Source organism: Nannobrachium achirus (assembly GCF_963921795.1).
Source record: "Nannobrachium achirus genome assembly, chromosome: 19".
NCBI classification, from domain to species: Eukaryota; Metazoa; Chordata; class Actinopteri; order Myctophiformes; family Myctophidae; genus Nannobrachium; species Nannobrachium achirus.
The window spans coordinates 31,497,711-31,521,426 of NC_137826.1; the positions used below are offsets into that span (position 1 = coordinate 31,497,711).

Consider the following 23,716-nt stretch of genomic DNA (forward strand, 5'->3'; position numbering starts at 1 on the left):
CATGCCTTCGGCCCTGTGTGCGTGCGTGCGTGCGTGCGTGTGTCATCATTTCTTGCGTGCGTGTGTTTGTCATCATTTCTTGTGCAGGCTAAGGACCTAATTTCTCAAATATCTTTTCATATCAATCAAGACAACTGTCGTAATTTCTTAATTTTTCTATACTTTAAGAGCAATCGTCCCTCCAAGCTATGGGATAAGCATCCTGCCAGGCTAGTCAATTGAAACGCTCCTGTCCCTCCGGCTTATGGGATCATTGGGATGTACCAGAGCTAGACAATCACAAGCATGCAAGTTTGCTGGTACAAACCAACATTATTTTGTTAGCAAAGTGGGCGTGTGAATATGGTCTGCACGAGCGCATCCTTAGTTTTGGGGGTTTGATCTATGTCAAGGGTCTTCAACAGGGGGTCCGGGACCCCTAGGGGGTCCTCAGAGTTACTACAGGACAACAAAAACGTTGTGTTGGGATCCCTGCTTCATCTCTCTCTCAACTAAGGGGTCCTTGGCCTGAAAACGTTGAAGACCCCTGATCTATGTGGTTCAATTGTAGAGGAGAATGTTAATCACATTTCTATTGTGGAGTACTTCACACTTCTCCTCTGCCGTTGTTCACATAGGAAGAGGAATGGAGCAAATCCCACCATTGATCAAATCCCCCCCAAATAAGGAATCACTGGTGTAGCACCTCAAAAGAGCACTGTACCAAGCTTTGTTGGGGACAAGCAATTAAGGTGATAACAAATGCAGACTGGAGTTACATTTCTTGCTGTAAATATTTGTGTTCGGCACATTCTTTTTAAGCTGAGTTGTTACGGTCATAGTGAATATTGTACTTTTTACAATCAGGTTATTTTCAAGGTTAATGAACAAAGCCAAGGGATTAAGTGTTAAAACTATGCAACTTGCATGCAGCGCACTGATATTATAAAGTCTAGCCTAGGTTCTGAGGGGATCATATTAGCAGGGTCCTAAGTTCCCATGTTCTCAGGGTCTCAAGTTCCAGGTTTCTGTATGTTCCCCAGTAAGGATGTAAATTAGTAATTGTTAACCGACAATATGAATTTTGACCCTTTTAATATCAGTTTTGCTTTTGTGTAAGTTGTGTGTTTGTGAGGGGGAAGGTATTTTTTCCCCCTCAAAAGGTGAAGCCTGTCGACAGCCAAGTGCGTTACGAAGGTGCAAACTGCCTTGATTGCTATACACGCAACACAGGGAAAAATAAGAACATTGTACACCTCGAATTTGACAGGCTGTGACAGCCGCAACTGAACTGCCATATAGGATTTTCAAACTATGATCTGAATCATTATATTTTAGCTTTGCATCAATTAAAAAGAATACAGTTTAATAACTGAGGCAATTACGTACTACGCACAGTGGCACACAGCATGCCAGATGTAGTAGATTATGGCAGAAAAGTTGTCCAGCATGTATAGGCTATATTGTTGCGACAACTATGAAAACCGGCACATCTTGTCCAGAGTCTCAAAGTCAATGTCACTTTGTTCGTTGACATTGTGACATCACACTGTTGTGACATCACCTCATCAAAGTTCAAACCCTGGATATCTATTCCATCCTTGTCCCTTGTATGCCCATATATGGAGATCCCTGATGTACAGTTGTACAAAAACATTTTTCAGTAGAACTGCCGATACAAACAATATGCCCATAAAAGGAGAATAAGAGATAGATACTGACACGCACGGACACATCTCCATATATGGGCATAAAATGAATTGTATGTATGATTTCAGACGTCATAGGACTCACATAACGAGTAACCGAGTAAGCATGTCTGGGGTCTCACAGTACACGGTTGGTTCTACAGACTCCAACTTTTGCACACGGATAACTCAGATTTTTGTCTATGTTCTTAGCTGCTTCCCCTGCCGTTACTGTACTTGCATAATGTACAGTTGTATGAAACAACATTCTTTTTGTAGCCTTTAGGGCGAGGTCACTTTTCGCCCTTAGGCGTCTTACTGGTATTATTGTAATCATTGACCATCAAAACATAGGGTAGACATCACCTATTCTGTGTTATCATGTTTGGTTCAGGAGATATGATACAAAATCATTAAGTTATGGCGGGAAGTAAAATGGCCGCGACAAGATGTTAATACAATGGCTGTATTTCTGAAAATGTTCAGGGCTCCAAACTGTACACATGTACCAAACTTCAGTTATATTTTCACATATCACCTGGACTAGTAGGCCATGCCTCCTGGCAGAGATTTGAGCTCTTCTTAGTGCACATTTCTAGTTTTATCATACTTTTTTTTAATATATTGTCTGGCATTTACTGTGAACATATGGAGAGATTCGCCAGCTCATTTCAAGTGCCATATTGATATGTTGGTGAAGTTCTATGTAGATATCTGTTGCTTTCATTTCTCCATCGTTTTCTTGTTTGATTCATTAACTAACATTGTTCTGTCAGTCTGTCATGCATATTGTTGCCAAAATTTGCACTAGCCTTTATGATACTGTAGCTTTGTTATGTTGTAGCCTTACTGTATATAGAGAAACTTAAGCTCACTGTGTGAAAACATTGTTGATTGTTTTAAGCTACATTGAAATGTACTTTTTTCTTCTACCTTTCAATAAACCAACAATATCTCCAGTACATTGCTTTAAACTTGACTATTAAGATAACAAAGCACTAAGCAGATGGGTTTTATATTGTATTATTCATCACAGACATAATGAGCAAAAAGAAGAAAGCCTTACTTCTGGATCTACATGTACATTAAAAGGATCAGGAGGCCCTACCAACAAATTCACAGTCATAGACAATTTCAAGATGTTACATTGTGTGGTAATGCTAATGTTGTTTTATGTAATGCATTACAAAATTACTTATTGGTTCATTCTGAAACAGTGAAATAATACAGTAGTAATGCTAGGCTAAGCTAATGTAAGACTTAAATTCTCAAAATAGGGACGAAAAACCAAATCACACCTCTCAACTTCTCTGTAAAATCAAGTGGTAGCTCAACTGATGATGTTCAGAAGCTAGAACAAACAGACCCCTTCAAGAGCAATCTCAGTGTGCTTATAGGCACGGAAGCCTTCATCAATAAGACAGGAGGCCTTCTTGTACTTTTTGTGTCAGTTGATAAAAACATTCTACCATTAATCAGACATGTCTGACATGCTCTGTTCACCTATAAATGTTCCAAGCAATGATTCGCTGTTTTCAAAAGCAAAAACAAATGTAATTTTCATCTTCAGAATGCAAAAACTACCAAAATGTATTGATGAATCAAAACTGACAACTGGGCAGGCAACCCAATTTCCAGGAAAATGTGTATTTAGATCTAACTATAAGCAAGCATCCTTGAAGATTCACTGCTTTTTCCCTCCTGGGTCTTTCAGCGTTGGTGAGCTTTGTCACTTTCCAAGGGCTCCACCTAGTGTTCATACAAGTCTAATGCAACCCAAACAGGCATCAGAAGGACCCTAATCTCTTAAGATCAGACTCTCTGATGCATAAGTAACAAGAAATCTTGTGAAATAAAATTTCTCCAACCAATCATTAAGGACGAAGATACATGAAAGAAGATGCTACGCCATCGTCAAAGGAAAAGGAACTGTTCTTTGACGATGGCTAGCCAGATTTGGAAGGACCCAACCATCCAAAGAAAATTCCCCCCTCAGCCCTCAGGTCTCACAGAGCCTAGCCTCGCGTAGCCAGCCTTACTCATCTGCGAAGAGAAAAGCACAGAGCCAGCAGACAGGTAGGGATCAATCAAGTATTTAGGCCTGTACCGTTCTCTTTGCCTGCTTGAGAACAATATGACTTATCTGATTCTGAACATGTCACTTTCTTCCACATCAGATTTTCTGCACTACTCTCCAATGTGCTTTCATCTTTGATGAGGGGTTTCTGCATTGTAACCTAACATCCCGATTCGAATTGACATTCTCAGTCACCTTTGGAGAGAAGAGTTGCTCTTCTGATTTTCCATAAATGCACAAGCATTGCGGTCATGATCATCGAATGAATGTGTCTCTCCCATAGATAGATGGACATGCAGATATCACTTTAGTCACAGTTTCTATTGAAACACGTTTCCCCCCCGAGGTCATCTGGGCCTGCAGAGCATTTTAATATGAGGCTACCACAGGATGTTAATTGCAGTTCACCTGTATGTAAGCATGCACTGTATGTGTATGTAGTGTACAGAATACATTCAACCAGAGGCACTGTATTTTCAGGTGCCTTTGATTTAGCTTTAATAAACAATTTGGAATCACCAGGAGTCAAGAGAGAAGTCTTGCTGAGATCTTTATAATATTTATTTGGGGAGCAGAAAAGTATACATAAAATAAAATTAATTAACAGGTTAATAAATAACTAGAAAAATACTAAACAAAGTTAAAAGTGACAACATAACAGAAAAATGTAAATGATTACATTTAACAATTTAAATGTAACAAGTCACGAGCTCACATGAATTTACACGTGGATATAGTTATTTGATGCACCATTATTCCCTTCCAGAGAACTTTTGAACAAAATAAATGATACTGTATTTTTATGTAACACACACACAGTCAATCAGCTGACACCTGAAATGGCATCTGTCAGAGAGTGTATTACAACACGTATATATGTGGCATGTTGGCATAGTTTGCAACCAGATCTTCAGAAAGACTAATTTGTTAGCCCCATCGCCAGGGTTTAATTAATATTTTGTCACAGTGTACATAAATCTGACATGTGACGCTAATGTGACATTTGACATAACACCTGGTTAAAAAATAAGAAACAACTTAATTTGAGCAACAAACCAAAGTGATCAACATTAAGACAAGGAGCATTAGGTAGCCTAATAAAAAGAAAGGTTTTAGTTAACTGAAGAACCGAAAGCCATGTTAAGATTAATATCGATCGTCATTAGCTAAAATATATATAGTGAAACTTTGATAAATGATGGAATTAGATAAGACACTTCTGGTTCAACCTCCACCACCTTAATCCATCCCTGCAGTCCATGTGCTTTGCATATCAAAATGCAGTTGATGCAATTATGATGCTGTTCTATGGTCTTTAAGGCCATGTTACTGGTCTGAGCAATAGCTGTACTTGATGCAGGTCCATTGATCAGTATTGAGGTCTCCGGCCACCATTTCAGAAACCAGATCACTGTGTAGTATTGATGAATATGCTGTATTGTCTTTTTTCTGTCTGTCTGTCTGTCTGTCTGTCTGTCTGTCTGTCTGTCTGTCTGTCTGTCTGTCTGTCTGTTAGTGTGTTTATATGAGGGAATCGTAACATATAAAGTAGACAAACTGTCTGAGAAACAGTCTAAGATCTATAAGATTAATCACATCTTGCTTTGCCTCCAGCAGCCCTAGTGAACCTTTGTCTCAAGCTTTTCCCGATCCTGTTCCAGTGGGCCTTTTATGTACGAGTGGGTGCTCCTTCACCTATACTGTACTGTACAGTACGCACCACTCCTATTACTTTGACTTTGCTTTCAGTTTAGGGGCAGCTGCAATCGCTGGTACACTTGCTGGTTCATCGTCAGTGGCAGATGATCGTTTGAACTTACTTAACAAACCATCAAACCTGCAACAAAAAAGTGACAACACATTACATCAAACCTTACATACTGCACATGCATGCGTAAGAAAATATTGTGGGGCTCACATACTGTATAAAAGTCTGTCCGTGTTAATTACACTATAAAATGGACTCTTACATTTGAGTCCATTTTGCCACAGACTTAAATTAGCACGTTTTACTGTGTAGCTACTTACTGTGATTATTCTGACCTGAATTTTCAAGTGCAGCTTACTTATTGTCCCTACAGATGCTAGTGCTAAAAATATTCACACAAGGTCAAACTGAATTCTTTCACCAGATCTGAGCTGTAACTTACATATTTGTGATTTTCTTTACGAAGGCCTTTCCCGCTCGGACCATCTTTCTTATCCGTACCTGTGACCAAAACAGTGTTAAATACATTGTTAAACATAAAATAATATAAGACAATATGTTTGAATAACAACTACTCAAATCAACATTTCTCACCTGCTGCTTTTTGTACAGTATAGGCAAGGAGAAAGCAGAAATCACACCTGCAAAACCAAGATAAAGGTAAAATAACCATTGCAACCACATTGGTATAAACCACACATCTTAAATATAAAGAACTCTGGGGGAATTAGAGGTCACACCTATGCTGCACCACCATCCACCCAATATGCCCATATATGAAGATATCTGTATCTGTCAGTCCCTTTTATGCCTGTATATGGAGATTACTGATGTCATCAGTATATGCCCATATATGGCCATGGCCCCTTTTGTACCCATATATGGAGCTCACTGATTTGTTTGGCCTGATGCACCGAGGTTAGACAACACACTCCATAATTGGGCGTTGGGAACTTATACGGTTATGACTGAGTCATAGAGACATGCGTGGCGACGTAGTCCGCCGGTCCTCCCCTAAGCCAATTAATATAAGGAGATGAAAAAGAAACAGAGTATGCTCTGAGGTGTTACTGTGTATTGGATTGGTTGTCAACAGCTCACCCATAATCACCAGTGTCAGTCCGTTGGTTTGAACCCCCACATAGGTCAGCAAATACAGGAGCACAGCAAACTGACAAGCAGAGCAGAAAAACCTTCACTCAACTTCTCCTGTAACATACAGTGGCTATATAACTATAATGTATGGAGGCTTCCAACTTAGTTCTGCTTGAATCCTATTTCAAGTAGGCCTATTTGAAAATAGACGATCTTTAAGCTCACAACAAATTACAATGCCACTTGTTGTGAACTTGTATCTTGTATATCAGCTTTTTTTTATGAAACTTTAATTTCTGAAGAAAATGTTTTTGTTATAAATCTTTTGAAAGATTTTTGAAATTCTTACTTCTAAAAAAAAAAGTTACCCCATTTTGCGACCCAAAATGGTCCACAAGTACAACCCTATTCTAGGCTATACAGGTAAATTACAGATATCTTCTCCTAAAGCTGTTGACACATCAGTGAGAAGTATAGATCACCTAAAATACCCCAATACTCAGAGTGCTAGCTATCCATCTACATCATTTTGGTGTTATTTGCAGAGGTTTGGAGATAGAGTTGGCACGAGTACTTAAATTAAAAATAAACTCAGACAAACGAGGTCTGTGGATTATTTTTAGTAGGCTATAGCCTAGCCAAGTCATGATTTCTTTTCAAAAGTACATTTTGGCGCTTTGAGCTGCACAAACAAAATGCTGTTAACTCATTGAATGCCCTTTTCAAGATGGCCGCCAAGTACCAGGATGCCACGTTCCTAAATTTCTAGTGCACGGATCAATTTTTAGTGCACGGATCGTGCACGCCCATGCACCATATATGCACCATATGTGTAGTACTTTTTAACAGCTTTCAAACAAAAAAATCCGCTTGGAAATCCGTTCAGGCATTCTTGAGATAGAAGCCTTCAAAGTCAGACAAAACAAACACTGCCACCTTCCTAAATATCTAGTGCACGGATCAATTTTTAGTGCACGGATCGTGCACGCCCATGCCTAGATCATGCACCATATGTGTAGTACTTTTTAACAGCTTTCAAACAAAAAAATCCGCTTGGAAATCCGTTCAGGCATTCATGAGATACAAGCCTTCAAAGTCAGACAAAACAGCCATTTTTGACATTTTGAAAGATGTGTTTGTTATGGGGCTAAACATGCAATTTCGCAATTGCGATCATGCCTAATACATTTGAGGCATTTTTAGAAATTTTTTTATAAAAAAAGTTTTTGAATTTTTTTTTTTTTCAAAATGGCTTCCAACTCGGGAAACTCGGGCTGTGGCAGCCTGGGAGTACTGTAATAACTCGTGAAACTTGTGCCTTGGCAGTCAATGAGTTAAGCTCCTTTTTATTTAGGTGATGGCAGAAATCCGCAGATCTTAGCAAATCACACTGAAATCTGGATGGACAGCACTGTGGGTAAGTATGGGATTAGATTCATGCCAATAGTCCAAACCTTGAAAGTAGTATTTCAAGACTGTAAAATGTTTTTGAATCTCTGAAAAAAAAGATTGAATCTCTGAAAAATATTTTTGAGTCTCTGAAAAATGATTTTGAAACTCTGTACAATGTCTTGGCAGAATTTCTTCAGAGATACAACACATTTTTTCAGAGATTCAAATCGGTTTTCAGAGTTTCGCCAACACATTTTCAGAGTGTCAACTTCATCAGAAACACAGTTTCAGAATATGCATTTTGGCACTTTTCTCCCTCTGTGTTTCATGTTTGAAACCTTGTAAACTCCTAAGGTTTCAAAACCTTGAGAGTTATTTTCAATCTCTGAAAATATTTTTTGCAAGACTGAAAAATGATTTAGAAACTGAAAAAATGTGTTGTATCTCTGAAGAAATTCTTCCAAGACATTGTGCAGTGTTTCACTTTTTTTTTTTTTCAGGTATTATTTTCTGAGATCTTATTTTTACAGATTCAAATAATTTTTTTTCGGTTTCAGATTATTATTATTTTTTTGTGCTTCTTACTTTTTCAGTTTCAACATGAAAAGTTTCAAGTCTCAAGTTTCAAGGTCCAGTTCTGGCAGTGTTTATGGCAACCATGCAGGGTTGCCATGTTTGCTCTTACTTTTTCAGTTTCAACTTGAAAAGTTTCAGAGTCTCAAATCTCAAAGTGCACTTCTGGCAGTGTTGGCATGGCAACCAGCTAGGGTTGCCATGTTTGCTAGAAGTGAGTTCTCTGGGCTTTCCTATCCATAAGTTTAGCTAAATCCATCACCAGTCCCTGTCCCTATGGAAGAGATATACATGTTCTATAGATCTATGGAGTCATCATATGTTTTACAGATCTACAGGCCCATCCCCATGTTCTATAGATCCATGTTTCTAAGGTCCCATCCATATGTTTCACAGATCTATGGGCTCATTCCTAGGCCCATCCCTATATCCTACAGATCTACAGATTTACTAATACATTCTATAGAGTCTTCCCTATGTTTTACATATGTTTTACAGATCTACAGGCCCAACACCATGTTCTATAGATCTATGGAGTCATCATATGTTTTACAGATACAGGCCCATCCTTATGTTCTATAGATATATTGAGTCATCCATGTTTTCAGATCTACAGGGCCATCCCCATGTTCTATAGATCTATGGAGTCATCTTTTTGTTTTCAGATCTACATGCCCATCCCCATGTTCTATAGATATATGGAGTCATCCATATGTTTTCAGATCTACAGATCCATCCCCATGTTCTATAGGGCCAATCCATGTTTCTAAGGTCCCATCCATATGTTTTTTAGATCTATGAGCTCATTCCAAGGCCCATCCCTATATGCTACAGATCTACAAATGTACCCATACATTCTTTAGATCTATGGAGTCATCCATATGTTTTCAGATCTAAAGGCCCATCCCCATGTTCTATAGATCTATGGAGTGTAATAAGTGCAATAGTGTAATAAGTGTAATAGTGTAATAGGTGTAAAAGTGTAATAGTGTAATAGGGCAATAAGTGTAATAGTGCATTAAGTGTAATAGTGTAATAAGTGTAATAGGTGACAAATGTAATAGTGTAATAAGTGTAATAGCGTAATAGTGTAATTGCGACCGTCAGGTCGCATTTACTATCAAAACCTCCACCGCCTGTCTATCCGTCAGTGTGTCTGTCACGTCACGTCACACTTTTGCCCTGCTCATATCTCCGCAACCGTTGCCCCGATCCATGCCAAATTTTGCACACACACTCCTTGCCTGCCAAACCACAACCTCCACCAATTCTCACATGGCCCTCTTCTAGCGCCACCATGAGGTCGATTCTTGCAAAACACATTTTTGGACACTGCTCCTACAATTTTTGCCCTAAAATCACACAAATCGGTACACAGTAAGTCTACACTCATCTCATCAACATGGATCTGTCCCATTTAGCGCCACCTTCAGGCCATTTTTTAAAACACATTTTTGGACATTACTCCTACAGATTTTGACCTAAAATCACGCAAATCGCTACACAGTATGTTTACACTCATGTCATCAACATGGATCTGTCCCATATAGCGCCACCATCAGGCCGATTTATTCAAACACATTTTTGGACACTGCTCCTACAAATTTTGCCCTAAAATCACGCAAATCGCTACACAGTATGTCTATACTCATGTCATCAACATGGATCTGTCCCATATAGCGCCACCATCAGGCAGATTTTTTCAAACACATTTTTGGACACTGCTCCTACACATTTTGGCCTAAAATCACGCTGCGACCTGACGGTCGCTTATCTCCCGATTAGGGAGTCTTACTGGTAGGTGTAAAAGTGTAATAGTGTAATAGGGCAATAAGTGTAATAGTGTAATAAGTGTAATAGTGTAATTATTAAAGCTGCTATTACACTTATTACACTATTACGCTTATTACACTATTACGCTTATTACACTATTAAACTTTTATACAATTACACTATTACACTTATTACACTATTACACTTATTACACTATTACACTTATTGCCCTATTACACTATTACACTTATTACACTATTACACTATTACACTATTACACTTATGACACTATTACATTATTACACGTATTCCACTATTACACGTATTGCCCTATTACACTATTACACTTATTACACTATTACACTATTACACTTATTACACAATTACATTTGTTACACATATTACACTATTACACTTATTACACTATTACACTTATTACACTATTACACTTATTACACTTTTACATTTGTTACACTATTACACTTATTACACTATTACACTTATTACATTATTACATTGTTACACTTATTGCGCTATTACACTATTACACTTATTACACTATTACACTTATTGCCCTATTACACTATTACACTTTTACACCTACCAGTAAGACTCCCTAATCGGGAGATAAGCGACCGTCAGGTCGCAGCGTGATTTTAGGCCAAAATGTGTAGGAGCAGTGTCCAAAAATGTGTTTGAAAAAATCTGCCTGATGGTGGCGCTATATGGGACAGATCCATGTTGATGACATGCACCCAAAAAAATAATCTCTCAGTTGAACACATTTTAAATGTGTGAAACTTTTCCACCCATTTTATATGAGTAAATTTATATATGGGATATATGTAGTCCCAAGTCAAATCTACATTCAATGCAATGCATGTTGTTCAATTAGTCCAACTCATTTTCATTAACTTAAGCCAAGTTAATTATATGAACTTAATTAATTTACGTTTGTCCAACTCAAACAAATGTTAACGTAAATGTGTTGGTTCAACTCATTTTTATGGAATTAAGCTAAGATAAATAAAATACTTTTACATTTACATAAGAAGAGTTCGGTTTCAGGTTTTCTTCTGGATGATTTGTTTCAAGTTTTACAATATCAACATACAGATGCATAATGGATATATGCAATAGCAGTGATTATTGAATAATCAGAACATTTAAGAGAAAACCAACGCAATAACCTCAAAGTTACCATGAGTTCTTCTCTTTTAGCCTAGCATGGGGAGGGAGCTCAAGCTTAAACTAGCAGCCTAGCAGTTAGGGTTAGGGTTTAGGCTCAAATACTGACAAATCAAATTCTGACATATGACAGTCATCTTGCCAAGGCAGACACATTGATATGATACATTTAGCATTTTTAGCTCCCGAAAGCTTAAACATTTCCCTGAAAACCTAGAAAAATGCTGTTCCCAGCATGCTTTGCATAACATGTGACCAACTTATTTGACCAATCAAGGGAAAGGGCTGGAGTCACTTCTCAGATCTGTAAAATGTACTTAATAAAATTGAGTTGGATTCAAACAATATTCTCAGAATGATTTCAGCCTTAAAAACTACTCAATAAAATTGGTGAGAGGCGTGGTTTATGGGACTCTGGGAGTTTTCATTGGAACTCATTTTCAATGTGTTTTTAAATTCCATTACTAAGATTTGAGTTACATGAATGTAATATAAATGCATAATGTTAAATGAATAGATTTTGTATAAGCACTATTAATTACATTTGAGTTGGAACAATTTAATAAAAATGCATATATTGTAAATGTATATATTTAAGGTAAGCACGATTAATATTTGTTCAGTTACATCAATTCAATACATTTGCATATATTATAATTAAATACATTTAAATAAAGCCAACATAATGTAAATGTATCACATCTGGCACTATTAATAATATTTGAGTTATATCAATTAAATGTATATGCTTATGCCTTGAAGTGAAGTAATTAAATAAAGCAAACATAATTTATATGTGTCACATTTATAGGGGGGTTGAATCAGTTTTTTGGGTGTGAGTATAGACATACTGTGTAGCGATTTGCGTGATTTTAGGGCAAAATCTGTAGGAGTAGTGTCCATAAATGTGTTTTAAAAAATCGGCCTGAAGGTGGCGCTAAATGGGACAGATCCATGTTGATGACATGAGTGTAAACATACTGTGTAGCGATTTGCGTGATTTTAGGTCAAAATCTGTAGGAGTAATGTCCGAAAATGTGTTTTAAAAAATGGCCTGAAGGTGGCGCTAAATGGGACAGATCCATGTTGATGAGATGAGTGTAGACTTACTGTGTACCGATTTGCGTGATTTTAGGGCAAAAATTGTAGGAGCAGTGTCCAAAAATGTGTTTTGCAAGAATCGGCCTCATGGTGGCGCTAGAAGAGGGCCATGTGAGAATTGGTGGAGGTTGTGGTTTGGCAGGCAAGGAGTGTGTGTGCAAAATTTGGATCGGGGGCAACGGTTGCGGAGATATGAGCAGGGCAAAAGTGTGACGTGACGTGACAGACACACTGACGGACAGACAGGCGGTGGAGGTTTTGATAGTAAATGCGACCTGACGGTCGCAATTACACTATTACGCTATTACACTTATTACACTATTACATTTGTCACCTATTACACTATTACACTATTACACTTAATGCCTGTAGATCTGTAAAACATATGATGACTCCATAGATCTATAGAACAGGGGTCTTCAACGTTTTCAGGCCGGGGACCCCCAAACTGATGGGGAGATGGAGCAGGGACCCCCTACCACCTCGTAGGGTGGGGGGGTCGGGGCTACGACATATTTTTTTATTTTAAACATGTACAAGTTACAGCGAGCAGGGTGGGCCGTACCACTACCATTTCTAAACATACTACTTATTAACTGAGAACCAATGTCAATAATATCAACAATCTGTCAATTGCATAGTAATCATGTATTCAAGCTATTCAAAATGGATAGAATCATGATTTATAAAAAAAAAAAGAAGAAAAAAAAACATTTTTTGAAATCTTTTTTTTTTTTAAGCAATAATTTCGCGGACCCCCTGCAGTACCTCCGCGGACCCCCTAGGGGTCGCGGACCCCCTGTTGAAGACACCTGCTATAGAACATGTATATCTCTTCCATAGGGACAGGGACTGGTGATGGATTTAGCTAAACTTATGGATAGGAAAGCCCAGAGAACTCACTTCTAGCAAACATGGCAACCCTAGCTGGTTGCCATGCCAACACTGCCAGAAGTGCACTTTGAGATTTGAGACTCTGAAACTTTTCAAGTTGAAACTGAAAAAGTAAGAGCAAACATGGCAACCCTGCATGGTTGCCATAAACACTGCCAGAACTGCACCTTGAAACTTGAGACTTGAAACTTTTCATGTTGAAACTGAAAAAGTAAGAAGCGCAACAAAATAATAATAATCTGAAACCGAAAAAAAATTATTTGAATCTGTAAAAATAAGATCTGAGAAAATAATACCTGAAAAAAAAAAAGTGAAACTCTGAAAATATGTTGGCGAAACACTGCACAATGTCTTGGAAGAATTTCTTCAGAGATACAACACATTTTTTCAGTTTCAAAATCATTTTTCAGTCTTGCAAAAAATATTTTCAGAGATTGAAAATAACTCTCAAGGTTTTGAAACCTTAGGAGTTTACAAGGTTTCAAACATGAAACACAGAGGGAGAAAAGTGCCAAAATGCATATTCTGAAACTGTGTTTCTGATGAAGTTGACACTCTGAAAATGTGTTGGCGAAACTCTGAAAAGTGATTTGAATCTCTGAAGAAATGTGTTGTATCTCTGAAGAAATTCTGCCAAGACATTGTACAGAGTTTCGAAATCATTTTTCAGAGACTCAAAAATATTTTTCAGAGATTAATTTTTTTTTTTCAGAGATTCAAAAACATTTTACAGTCTTGAAATACTACTTTCAAGGTTTGGACTATTGGCATGAATCTAATCCCATAGGTAAGAGGAAAATACTATTATGTTTTTGTATTTTGAATGAACTTCCCCTTTAAACACAACTCTTCCACTATCTTCGATTAATGCTACGCCTACTGAAAGCAGCAAAGGTGTTCGGCGGGAACATTTGAACATCGTGTGAGCCAAGCGTCTCTCCAGACAGACAACTCAACAGACCTTGAAAGACTCCACCATGCTGCTGATGAAGAGCAGGTGTTTGAGCTCGGTGTACGCGAAGGCAATCAGAAGCACAATCTCCTCCACCATCTTCACCGTCTGTCCGTCTGTCAGAGTTTTGTCTTCATCCAGGTAGGATCTGAGCACACACACACACACACACACACACACACACACACACACACACACACACACACACACTTATATTTTTAGGCTAAATGCGTACTTATTTTAAGAGGTTAATTTACACAAATACACTGAAATTCTAGTGATGGGGCAGCATTGGCTCAGCAGGTAGATTGGCAGTTTGGTTAACATTAGGCAATCCCTGGCCCCTCCTGTCTTCGAACCCTGCCTGCTCCTGGTGAACAGGTTGATGCCTTGCTTGGTTGCCATCGGTGTGTGCGTGCGTGCGTGCGTGCGTGCGTGCGTGCGTGCGTGAATGGGTGAATTTAACACACATAAAGTGCTTTAGAATAAAATGCACTATAGAAATGCAGACCATTACATAAAGCAGTGGTTTTCAACCTTTTTCATATCAAGGCCCACTAGTTATTTAGCATTATTTTGAGCCACGGACCACCATTTGATGAGATTTAGCCGCTCAGACTTAAAACCTAGAATATTTTGTTATCGTTGGATAAGACAATTCCTTGCTGTATTGATGTTTGTACCATAGTTGTGATAACAGGCAAACATTGTTCAAAATACAAATTCTTCTACATTCTCTAATTGTGTAGACTTCTCGTAAATTAAGTAATACAGATGTTTAATAATAATTTAACTCTTAGAGTGTGACATGAAAACAAATGGACCCGTAAGCGTCCATCTGGTTTCATTTTACACTCTCAAGATCTATAAGGATCCATTTGGTTACCAACACTCCATCATGTATTGGGACCGGACTGGTTGAAAACCACTGCCATACAGTTAGGGCTGTCGCGATTATGACATTTTACATGACGACTAATTGTCACTCAAATAATTGCGATTAACGATTTAATTGTGTTTTTGTCGTTAACAATTACATTTCTGTTCGGCTTTTAGGCTTTGAAGTTGCACATGGCAACTTTATACTTAAAAAATAACATTGATAGTGGAAATAGCCGATCTACAAGCTCACAACGCGTCGCGGTGCGACGCGTTGTGAGCTTGAAGATCTGCTATTTCAACTATTTCTGAAAATGTTTGTCAATATATGAACATTTTTCAACATTCACGATTATGACGATTATGACAAAATATTTGCGATTATGTCAAATAATTTACGATTAGACAATTATGTAATAATTGTGACAGCCCTACATACAGTATGGCTATTTTATAGTGGAGGCAGTTTGTGCTCTGCACTGCACTGCAGTGTACTCACTGGAAGGGATGCACGCAGTCAGGGTTCCAGTGCAGCAGCTCCAGGAGTTTATAGTAGAGGCGAAGTTGGACGGTTATACAAATGATGCCCAGGCAGAGGTAAGAGACCACAGCGACAGCGCTGATCTGGAACAGGCAGGCCAGGCCCACCACCAGGCCCGTGAACAGCACTCCAGTCTTCCTGACATTCCGCCAGTAAATTAGATCCACAAGAGCTAAGAAGGACAGAGTGAGAAATTGATGTGTTAGAAACAATGTGGTCTCTTGGTTGGTTGTCTGTATAGACCAGGGTTCCCCAATAGGCGGCCCGCGGGCCGTACTGTCTGGCCCACACCAACCTCAGTAATAATGGTGGTATAAGAGCAGCAACAACACTAGTATATTGTCGTTGTCGGGTGGAAATCTCGTATCTCCAAATTTGTACGTTCTTTCGCAAATCATACAAGGCCGTCGCACAAAAGTAGTGAAAACAGCGGTGCGAGGCGTTGTCTTGTGTGCTTGTAGATCGGCTGTTTTCACTAGTTTAAATCATTTTTAAAATGATAAATTCAATGTTGTATGTTTTGGACATACAAGATTTTCACCCGACAACGACGAAAACTGTCGCTGTAGTAGCGAGAACGCCACCGTCGCCCCCTGCAATGTTGTGGCCCTCGGCTTGGTACCCTAGACATAATTCGGCCCTTGGGGAAAACTAATTGGGGAACCCTGGTATAGACTGAGAAAGGAATGTGAGACCCAGAGACAAGCTTTTGCCCTTTTACAATTACATTAGTTTTTCGGGAGAATAAACTAGAAAGGTGCAATTGTGGGAAATTGAAAGTGTGGTTGCACTGACGCGAGTCGCGGGGAATCCACTGGGATATGAATTCCGTCTTGCTATTTATTTATATTATATATTGTGATGTCAAGTGAAGCATGACCAATCCTGTCTGATTGGACAGTATATTGTCCAAGATATCTTACAACCAGGATAACATCAGTCAAAAGGTTAACAAAAAGCAGGTTCACATTGCTGGCAAAAGATTCTCGGACAGAGAACAATAGTGTGTTGCCTATAGCAGCCAACCACACTAACTACAATGGGAAAACTGCAGGTACGTGGAGATTCCCAGAGATGCATGTCCACAGATATGCCAGTTTATATCACAACTTAACATGCCCTACACCACAACTACTCAATTACACTTTACTCAGAAGTTTTCCATTTTGCAACTGTGTGCATTGTATTATTTATTTATTTTCAAGAAAGGTGTTCCAGCAGTCTCTTGAATAAGACCAGTGTCATGCGTAAGGTAACTCACACACACTCACACCTTCTGCGCCCCTTCAGATTTACATTTAAAGTTTCAAATGAGTACCCTGGCTGCAACATATTAGAAACGTATACTGTAAGCCAAGGGGTTCTCAAACCTTTTTAGGCTGTGACCCCCAAAATAAACATATTTGAACTGGGGACCCCCACCCTGACAAGCATTTGGAATTGTAGGTATAACATTTAATGTGACTCGGTTCCACAGATAAATATTGTGAAAATAGCCGATCTACATGCTCAAGTTGTGATTATGTAGATCGGCTATTTTCGCAATGTTTGCCTCTTGCTTAATTAATATTTGACAGTTTGGCCAGTTTGGTATTAAAATTGTCACTTTATACAGTAAATGTGCAGATACCCTATATACACTTACAGTATACTATGTGTTGGTTTGTTTACCGTTGAGTGAGAAAAGAATTACATTAAGCTAATCATCTGGGTACCCCACAAAATAATTTGGGGTCCCCACTTGGGGTACCGAGCCCAAGTTTGAGAACCACTGCTGTAAGGTATAGTCCCACATATACACAGAAAACATGGTTTCAAGGCACACACACGCACGCACGCACGCACGCACGCACGCACGCACGCACGCACGCACGCACGCACGCACGCACGCACGCACGCACACACACACACACACACACACACACACACACACACACACACACACACACACACACACACACACACACACACACACAATATTGTTAGGGGGGGCAGGGGGTAATTGGCCAGCCCATCTGGTCTTTGATTAATATTTTTTTCCCTCTATTAATACATTGATTAAGATTAATCTATGGGCTTACTTTTCATACAGATGTGTTAGCATAGAAGTGGCATTAATGTGAATAGATTGTCTGTTTAGAAGCCTGTCAGGTATAATAAGCTGTTAATAAGGTGACATCAGGCACAGAGTTCTCTCTCAGAGTTGATCTTCCACACAGCTTGACCAACTCTGCAGGAGTACACTGTACACACAAGCTGTGACACTGACACACTCACTTATAGGTGGAAATATCTTACATTGTTTGTTTAGCCTACTTGGCTGTCTGCTAGTTAATTGTTTTATTGGCTTAAGTCCTTAGTTTGCAGACAGAGCCTAGAGTTGTTTTTGCCATAGAGAATTGACTGGTGTTAAACTCAAACCACCTTTTATTTTGTGTTATTTCACACACAAACTTCGGCCTGTTCTCCTCTGTAATACCATATCCTCAACCCAGTTGCCCTCTGGTACAAAGAATTATTTGACCAGTAGATCATTTCCATAGTGTACCAACTGTGAAGCTAAATGGTATCCATACCTTAGTGGTGTAATGGTGATTATTATTATTTTCAGGGGAATGGTAGGCTATTTGAATTCTGTCACATTTACACACATGTATGTAGACACTAACCGTAAACCTGTTATGCAAAATACTGTGGGAACGCTGTGTTGTCCCGTGGTTATGTAGCGACCAAAACACCCCTGTCCATACCATTACAAAGAGGTTGCATGAGTTTTGTTTTCTACTTTTATTTTCTCTCATCTCAAAATCTTGCCCAGTTTATCTCCAGACCTAACCCTATACCCAAACCATAATCGAATTCTCACCCTAATGCCCTTTTCCCTAATTGGGTCTAGAGAAGGTGGCCCTTAAACAGCCTTATCTATGGTGTCCGATTGTGTAGCGTGTGGGGGTATATTAAGTTCACAAGACTGCTAAAGCACAGATTACAAACCCTAACCCAAACACACATGTAAATAAACACATACCCTAAACATTCATCTAGAATAGTTCCTGAATAGTGCTTAGCCAACCCACAATGCTCAGTGACAGGATCAAGTTGGATCAAATATCAAACAGAGACATTAGTCTCATCAGCCAAATTGAAACACAGAGTGAAAGGTTATGTAATATGTACAGTACTGCACTCTCTGCAATACTGTACCGCAACACATGTTCTCAGTTACTCAGCGAATCGAATCCTCTATTTACTAACCAAAAGACCACATATGCAACATTAGCCAGGCTCTACATTTGAATGGTCAATATTCAGAAAAGACCTGCCTCTATGAGTAAAGATAATCAAATCAAATAAACAGCTCATCTTCCACTCTTCACCACTCCTAGACAGCTGGCATACGTCAGTGTCTGTTGTGATCCATTTAACCCAAAGCTGTCACGGTCCATACTCTTACCTTTGATGGCCATTTCAGCAGTGATCCTTCTACTCTTCTTTCTCTTCTAGTTCCTTGTCGTGCCGCTTTGCTGGAGGCCCCACCAAGCTTTTTTTTAGCCACCAGTGCACAGTCAGCAATATATGGCCTGGCTGGCCTAATTTTATCCTGTATTGGATACCCCCTGTTTGAATTCACACACATGCAAATACACACCCTCAGGGAGGGAGAGGGAGAGACAGAGAGAGAAGGGGAGAGTGGGGGCGTCGGGGGGGAATTTGAGACATCAGCATGTGCTCAACTGAAGACAGTCTCTTAGTTCGGAGAGACTTACAGTATGTTTACTTAGCCAGTACTGGCCAAGTGTACTTACTGTAATGTCCTCACACAACCTTGTTGTTGTTCGCCAAGCTGGATTCAGTCCCGATGGATTTAATTGCAAATTTACAATATAAGCATCTAACGAACACTCTTATCCCGAGTGCCAACTATTTGTCACACCACCAAGTTTACGTTATGTAAAACAGGGGGGGGAAATTATTTTGCGTATACAAGTTACCCCAAAGATTGCAGGTACATATGAATCCTCCTGTCGTTAGAGATGGTCTGGGAGGATGTTGTAGGTGATAAACCCCTTTTTCTTCATTTAGCCCAAGACCAAACATGGCACACTCTGTCCACTCTGGTTAAGACTCAGATCTCCAACCATGGCACACTCTGTGCACTCTCTGATTAAGAGCTCCTGTGGCTGCTCCACATGGTCAGACAGCAGGCAGATGTCATCCGCATAGTTCAGGTCCGGTACCACTGTTTCCCAGATTTGTATGGGTCACGAGTGAATAAATATACCTTTATTTTGTTATTTTCCTATACATTTTGTTATACATCAAAACATACAAAATAGGGGTGTCGGTTGTGCTCAGTGTAGCCTGGCAGCGTGTCGCTGGTTTGAGTCCCGATCCTGGACGGCTTTGGTGTGTGTCGCTCCCCAGCTCTCTCTCCCCATTTCCTGTCAGTCTACTGTCCTATCAATAAAGGCATAAAAGCCCCAAAACATATCTTAAAAAAACATTTAAAATAATAAGGGTAATAATAATAATAATAATAAGGGTAATAATAATAAAGACATTTTGTCATGAATTGGAAACAAATGCATTGTTTTTCAAAATGTCATACTTTTGTTTTAAATCAAGATGAAAGAAATTCCATAAATTAGAAAAGATGTTCAAAGATCGAGAATCCCCAAGCTCTTGGTGTGTTAGGAGCTTGTAGATCTTAATTTTTCACTAGTTTGGGTCCTGGGGAGACCTCCTAGGGGTAATAGTGAGGCAGAGTTCCTGCTCCTGTCCATTGATGGCCTGCCTAGAAGTGCTTACTCCAGAACTATACTGAAGAGAAAAGGGCTAATAAATGTGTCCCCTTGCGAATGTGTCTCCTTGCATCACCCATGCCAGGATGTCAAACCCCCCGTAGTTGCCATCTGGGGTCACCACCTTCTCCCTCATGTGGGGGTCAATGGTGCAGCATATCGTGTTCAGTATGTGGTTGTACATTTGTACACCTGTGTGTGTGTGTGTGTGTGTGTGTGTGTGTGTGTGTGTGTGTGTGTGTGTGTGTGTGTGTGTGTGTGTGTGTGTGTGTGTGTGTGTGTGTGTGTGTGTGTGTGTGTGTGTGTGTGTGAGTACCGCCTGACCGATCAACTTCAAAATTGACCCGTGTATTGTAGAGAATCTGAATACATAACTCCCTCCCTCCCTCCCAACACGCACTACCCAGCTCGGATTTTAAGCCATGATGATCATCTGTGGGCCAAGAAAAAACCTGTAGACAACAGGGGAGGGGCCCACATATTTGATTTTTAATTAACGTATATTAATAGTAAATTGTCAACGACCACACGGCCCAGTTGCCCCACGGGCCCCTGGCAACGGCCCCACCGGCCCAATGGTTAATCCAGCCTGAGACCACTTTACTACCTGTCAGGAACTCAGGGCACAGCTCTCTCAGTGTTTTGAAGTGTTTTTTTCTCCTATTTCTAATATACTAGCCTTGGAGAAAAAAAAAGTAAATGTTAAAAAAAAATACATGTCAAGAGAGACTGAGACCATACCTGCCAACCTCAGCCCGTCAGAAAACAGGAGATTTCTTGGGGGAGGGTGGGGGGGTCATGACTGCAAAAAGTAGACGCACAGAAATTGTTTTTATGACTTAAGCAATGTAAGACCCATCTATAATAATAATGCAGTCATGACTTAAATGAATATCTGTGTATGACGGCATGCAATGGCCCCACCCTTTAAGGGGGGTCTGGGGGTCCTCCCCCAGAAAAAAATTAACATAGATGTAATTTCCAGTGTTCTAGTGAATTTTGGGAGTTTGACACCTCCAGGAGAAATTCCCACAATTTGTTTGTTGTTCGTCTAATAAGAAAAAAGACAATAAGGTTTCAAGCAGCAAGTAGCTTAATGAGTTAGGATACTGAGCTAATGATACAGAGTTCAAATCTGGCCATGGTCGAGGCAGGGTCTGCTTGGGTGTGTGGGCAATGCATGCAACATCAAACAGATATTCACTTAAGTAATGACTTAAAGATGAGAAGTCAAGATGTCCATTTGGCATTTTAAAGCTGAAATTGTTCCCACGCTAAAGCAAGCCTGATAAAAGTATCAAACATGTAAAAAAAATGTAACAGAACACAGAGAAATATATTTCTGTTAAGAAGTTTTGGGGGGAACCCCAGACCCTCGTTGTGGAGTTCCGTGCACCCCCACCGACCCAAAAATGTATGTCCCAAAATCAAGGCGAAAAAAATGGAAAAAAGTGAGTCCCATCAAGGTGAAACACCGGGAGAAAAGTGAGTCCCAAAATCCCCAGAAATCCACCAAAAAGTGAGTCCCAAAATCAAGGCGAAACACCTGGAAAAAAGTGAGTCCCATCCAGGCGAAACACCCGGAGAAAAGTGAGTCCCAAATTCCTGCAAAAAGTGAGTCCCAAAATCAAGGCGAAACACCTGGAAAAAGTTGAGTCCCATCAAGACGAAACACCCAGAGAAAAGTTAGTCCCATCAAGGCGAAACACCTGGAAAAAAGTGAGTCCCACCAAGACGAAACACCCGGAGAAAAGTGAGTCCCATCAAGGCGAAACACCCGGAGAAAATTGAGTCCCATCAAGGCGAAACACCCGGAGAAAAGAAAAAACTCATGCTGGACTCTCAGTTCAGAGGATCCATGTTCTAATCCGATTCCTACTAGGAATAAAGTTAATACCTCTGATGAGAGATGGTTTACTCTAGTAGTCTAAAGATCAGCCTCTCAGTGCTGAGGTCTCATTTTCAAATCCGAGTTCTCGTACAGATCATTGTTGTTACTTTTCAAGGTTAAAATACAAAAGAAGTATTCAAAAGCACCAGGTGAAGTCTGCTGTGGGAGATGGTGTAGTGGTTAAAACATCTGTCTTCAAATCCAGAGGTCACATGTTCAAATCCATTCCTGTAGTGCTTTGACCTTTTCAAGGCTAAAATAGAAGAGAACAACTCAAAAGCACCAGGAGATACCTGTTGAGGGCCCAAAGGTGCCGTGGCTCAATGGTATGGTCGCTTGATCGGTTGTCCCTGCTTCAGGCAGGTTTCAGACAGGTTCAAGTCCCATGCCCACGGTACACGGAGGACCATCGTGGAGGGGTGTCCCTCCCCCTGTTTCCTGAGAGCTAAAGGTGGGGGGTTATATCTGAAAGAACTCTGTCGAACAAAAATTTTACAGAAAAAATTCCTACCTACATGCTTTTTGACCACTGGAAGAATTTGAGGAAAAAATTACAATTTTATCCTTAAAAACGTCAATGCAGTCCAGAGCAGGACTGTAGGTTGAGTGGGATTTGAACATGGAACCTCTTGACTGAGAGTCTAAGCTTTAGACCATTGGGCCATCTCTCACTGTAAATGCATTTTGGTGCTTTTGAGTATGAAGTTGTATTTTAACATTGAAAAGATCCATGTAATATAGCAGCAATTAGTAGGGTGACTGGGATGTGAACACAGAACCTCTGCACCTGAAGTCTAACATTGACAAGATCCATGTAATATAGCAGCAATTAGTAGGGTGACTGGGATTTGAACACAGAACCTCTGCACCTGAAGTCTGATATTTAGACCACTACACCATCTCCAACCAAAAAATATCAGGTGCTTTTGAGTAATTATTTTGTACTTTACACATTAAAATGTCAAAGTAAAACAGCAATGTAGGAGGATTGAGATTTGTACATGGAACATCAGCAATGAGAGTCTGATCTTAAGACCACTACTCCATCTCTCACTAACTTTTGAGTGCTCTTGAGTAATTCTTTTGTATTTGAACCCTGAAAAGGTCCAAGTAAAAGAGCAGTGACCTATGGGAGGACTGGGATTTGAACATGGCTGCTCTGAACTGAGAGACCAATCATCAG

The 23,716-nt window shown here is 39.7% G+C and overlaps 1 protein-coding gene across 1 annotated transcript; it reads right to left on the reverse strand.

Moving 5' to 3' along the window:
- Nucleotides 1–5,472: 5,472 nt before the first annotated feature.
- On the reverse strand, nt 5,473–19,307 carry rtn2b (reticulon 2b; the record flags this gene model as incomplete). Its single annotated transcript, XM_080749397.1, has 7 exons — nt 5,473–5,581; nt 5,895–5,953; nt 6,047–6,093; nt 6,554–6,623; nt 14,430–14,568; nt 15,799–16,012; nt 19,295–19,307. 7 exons carry the CDS (start codon nt 19,305–19,307, stop codon nt 5,473–5,475), a joined length of 651 nt encoding a protein of 216 aa, XP_080605523.1.
- Between the last annotated feature and the right edge of the window lie 4,409 nt (nt 19,308–23,716).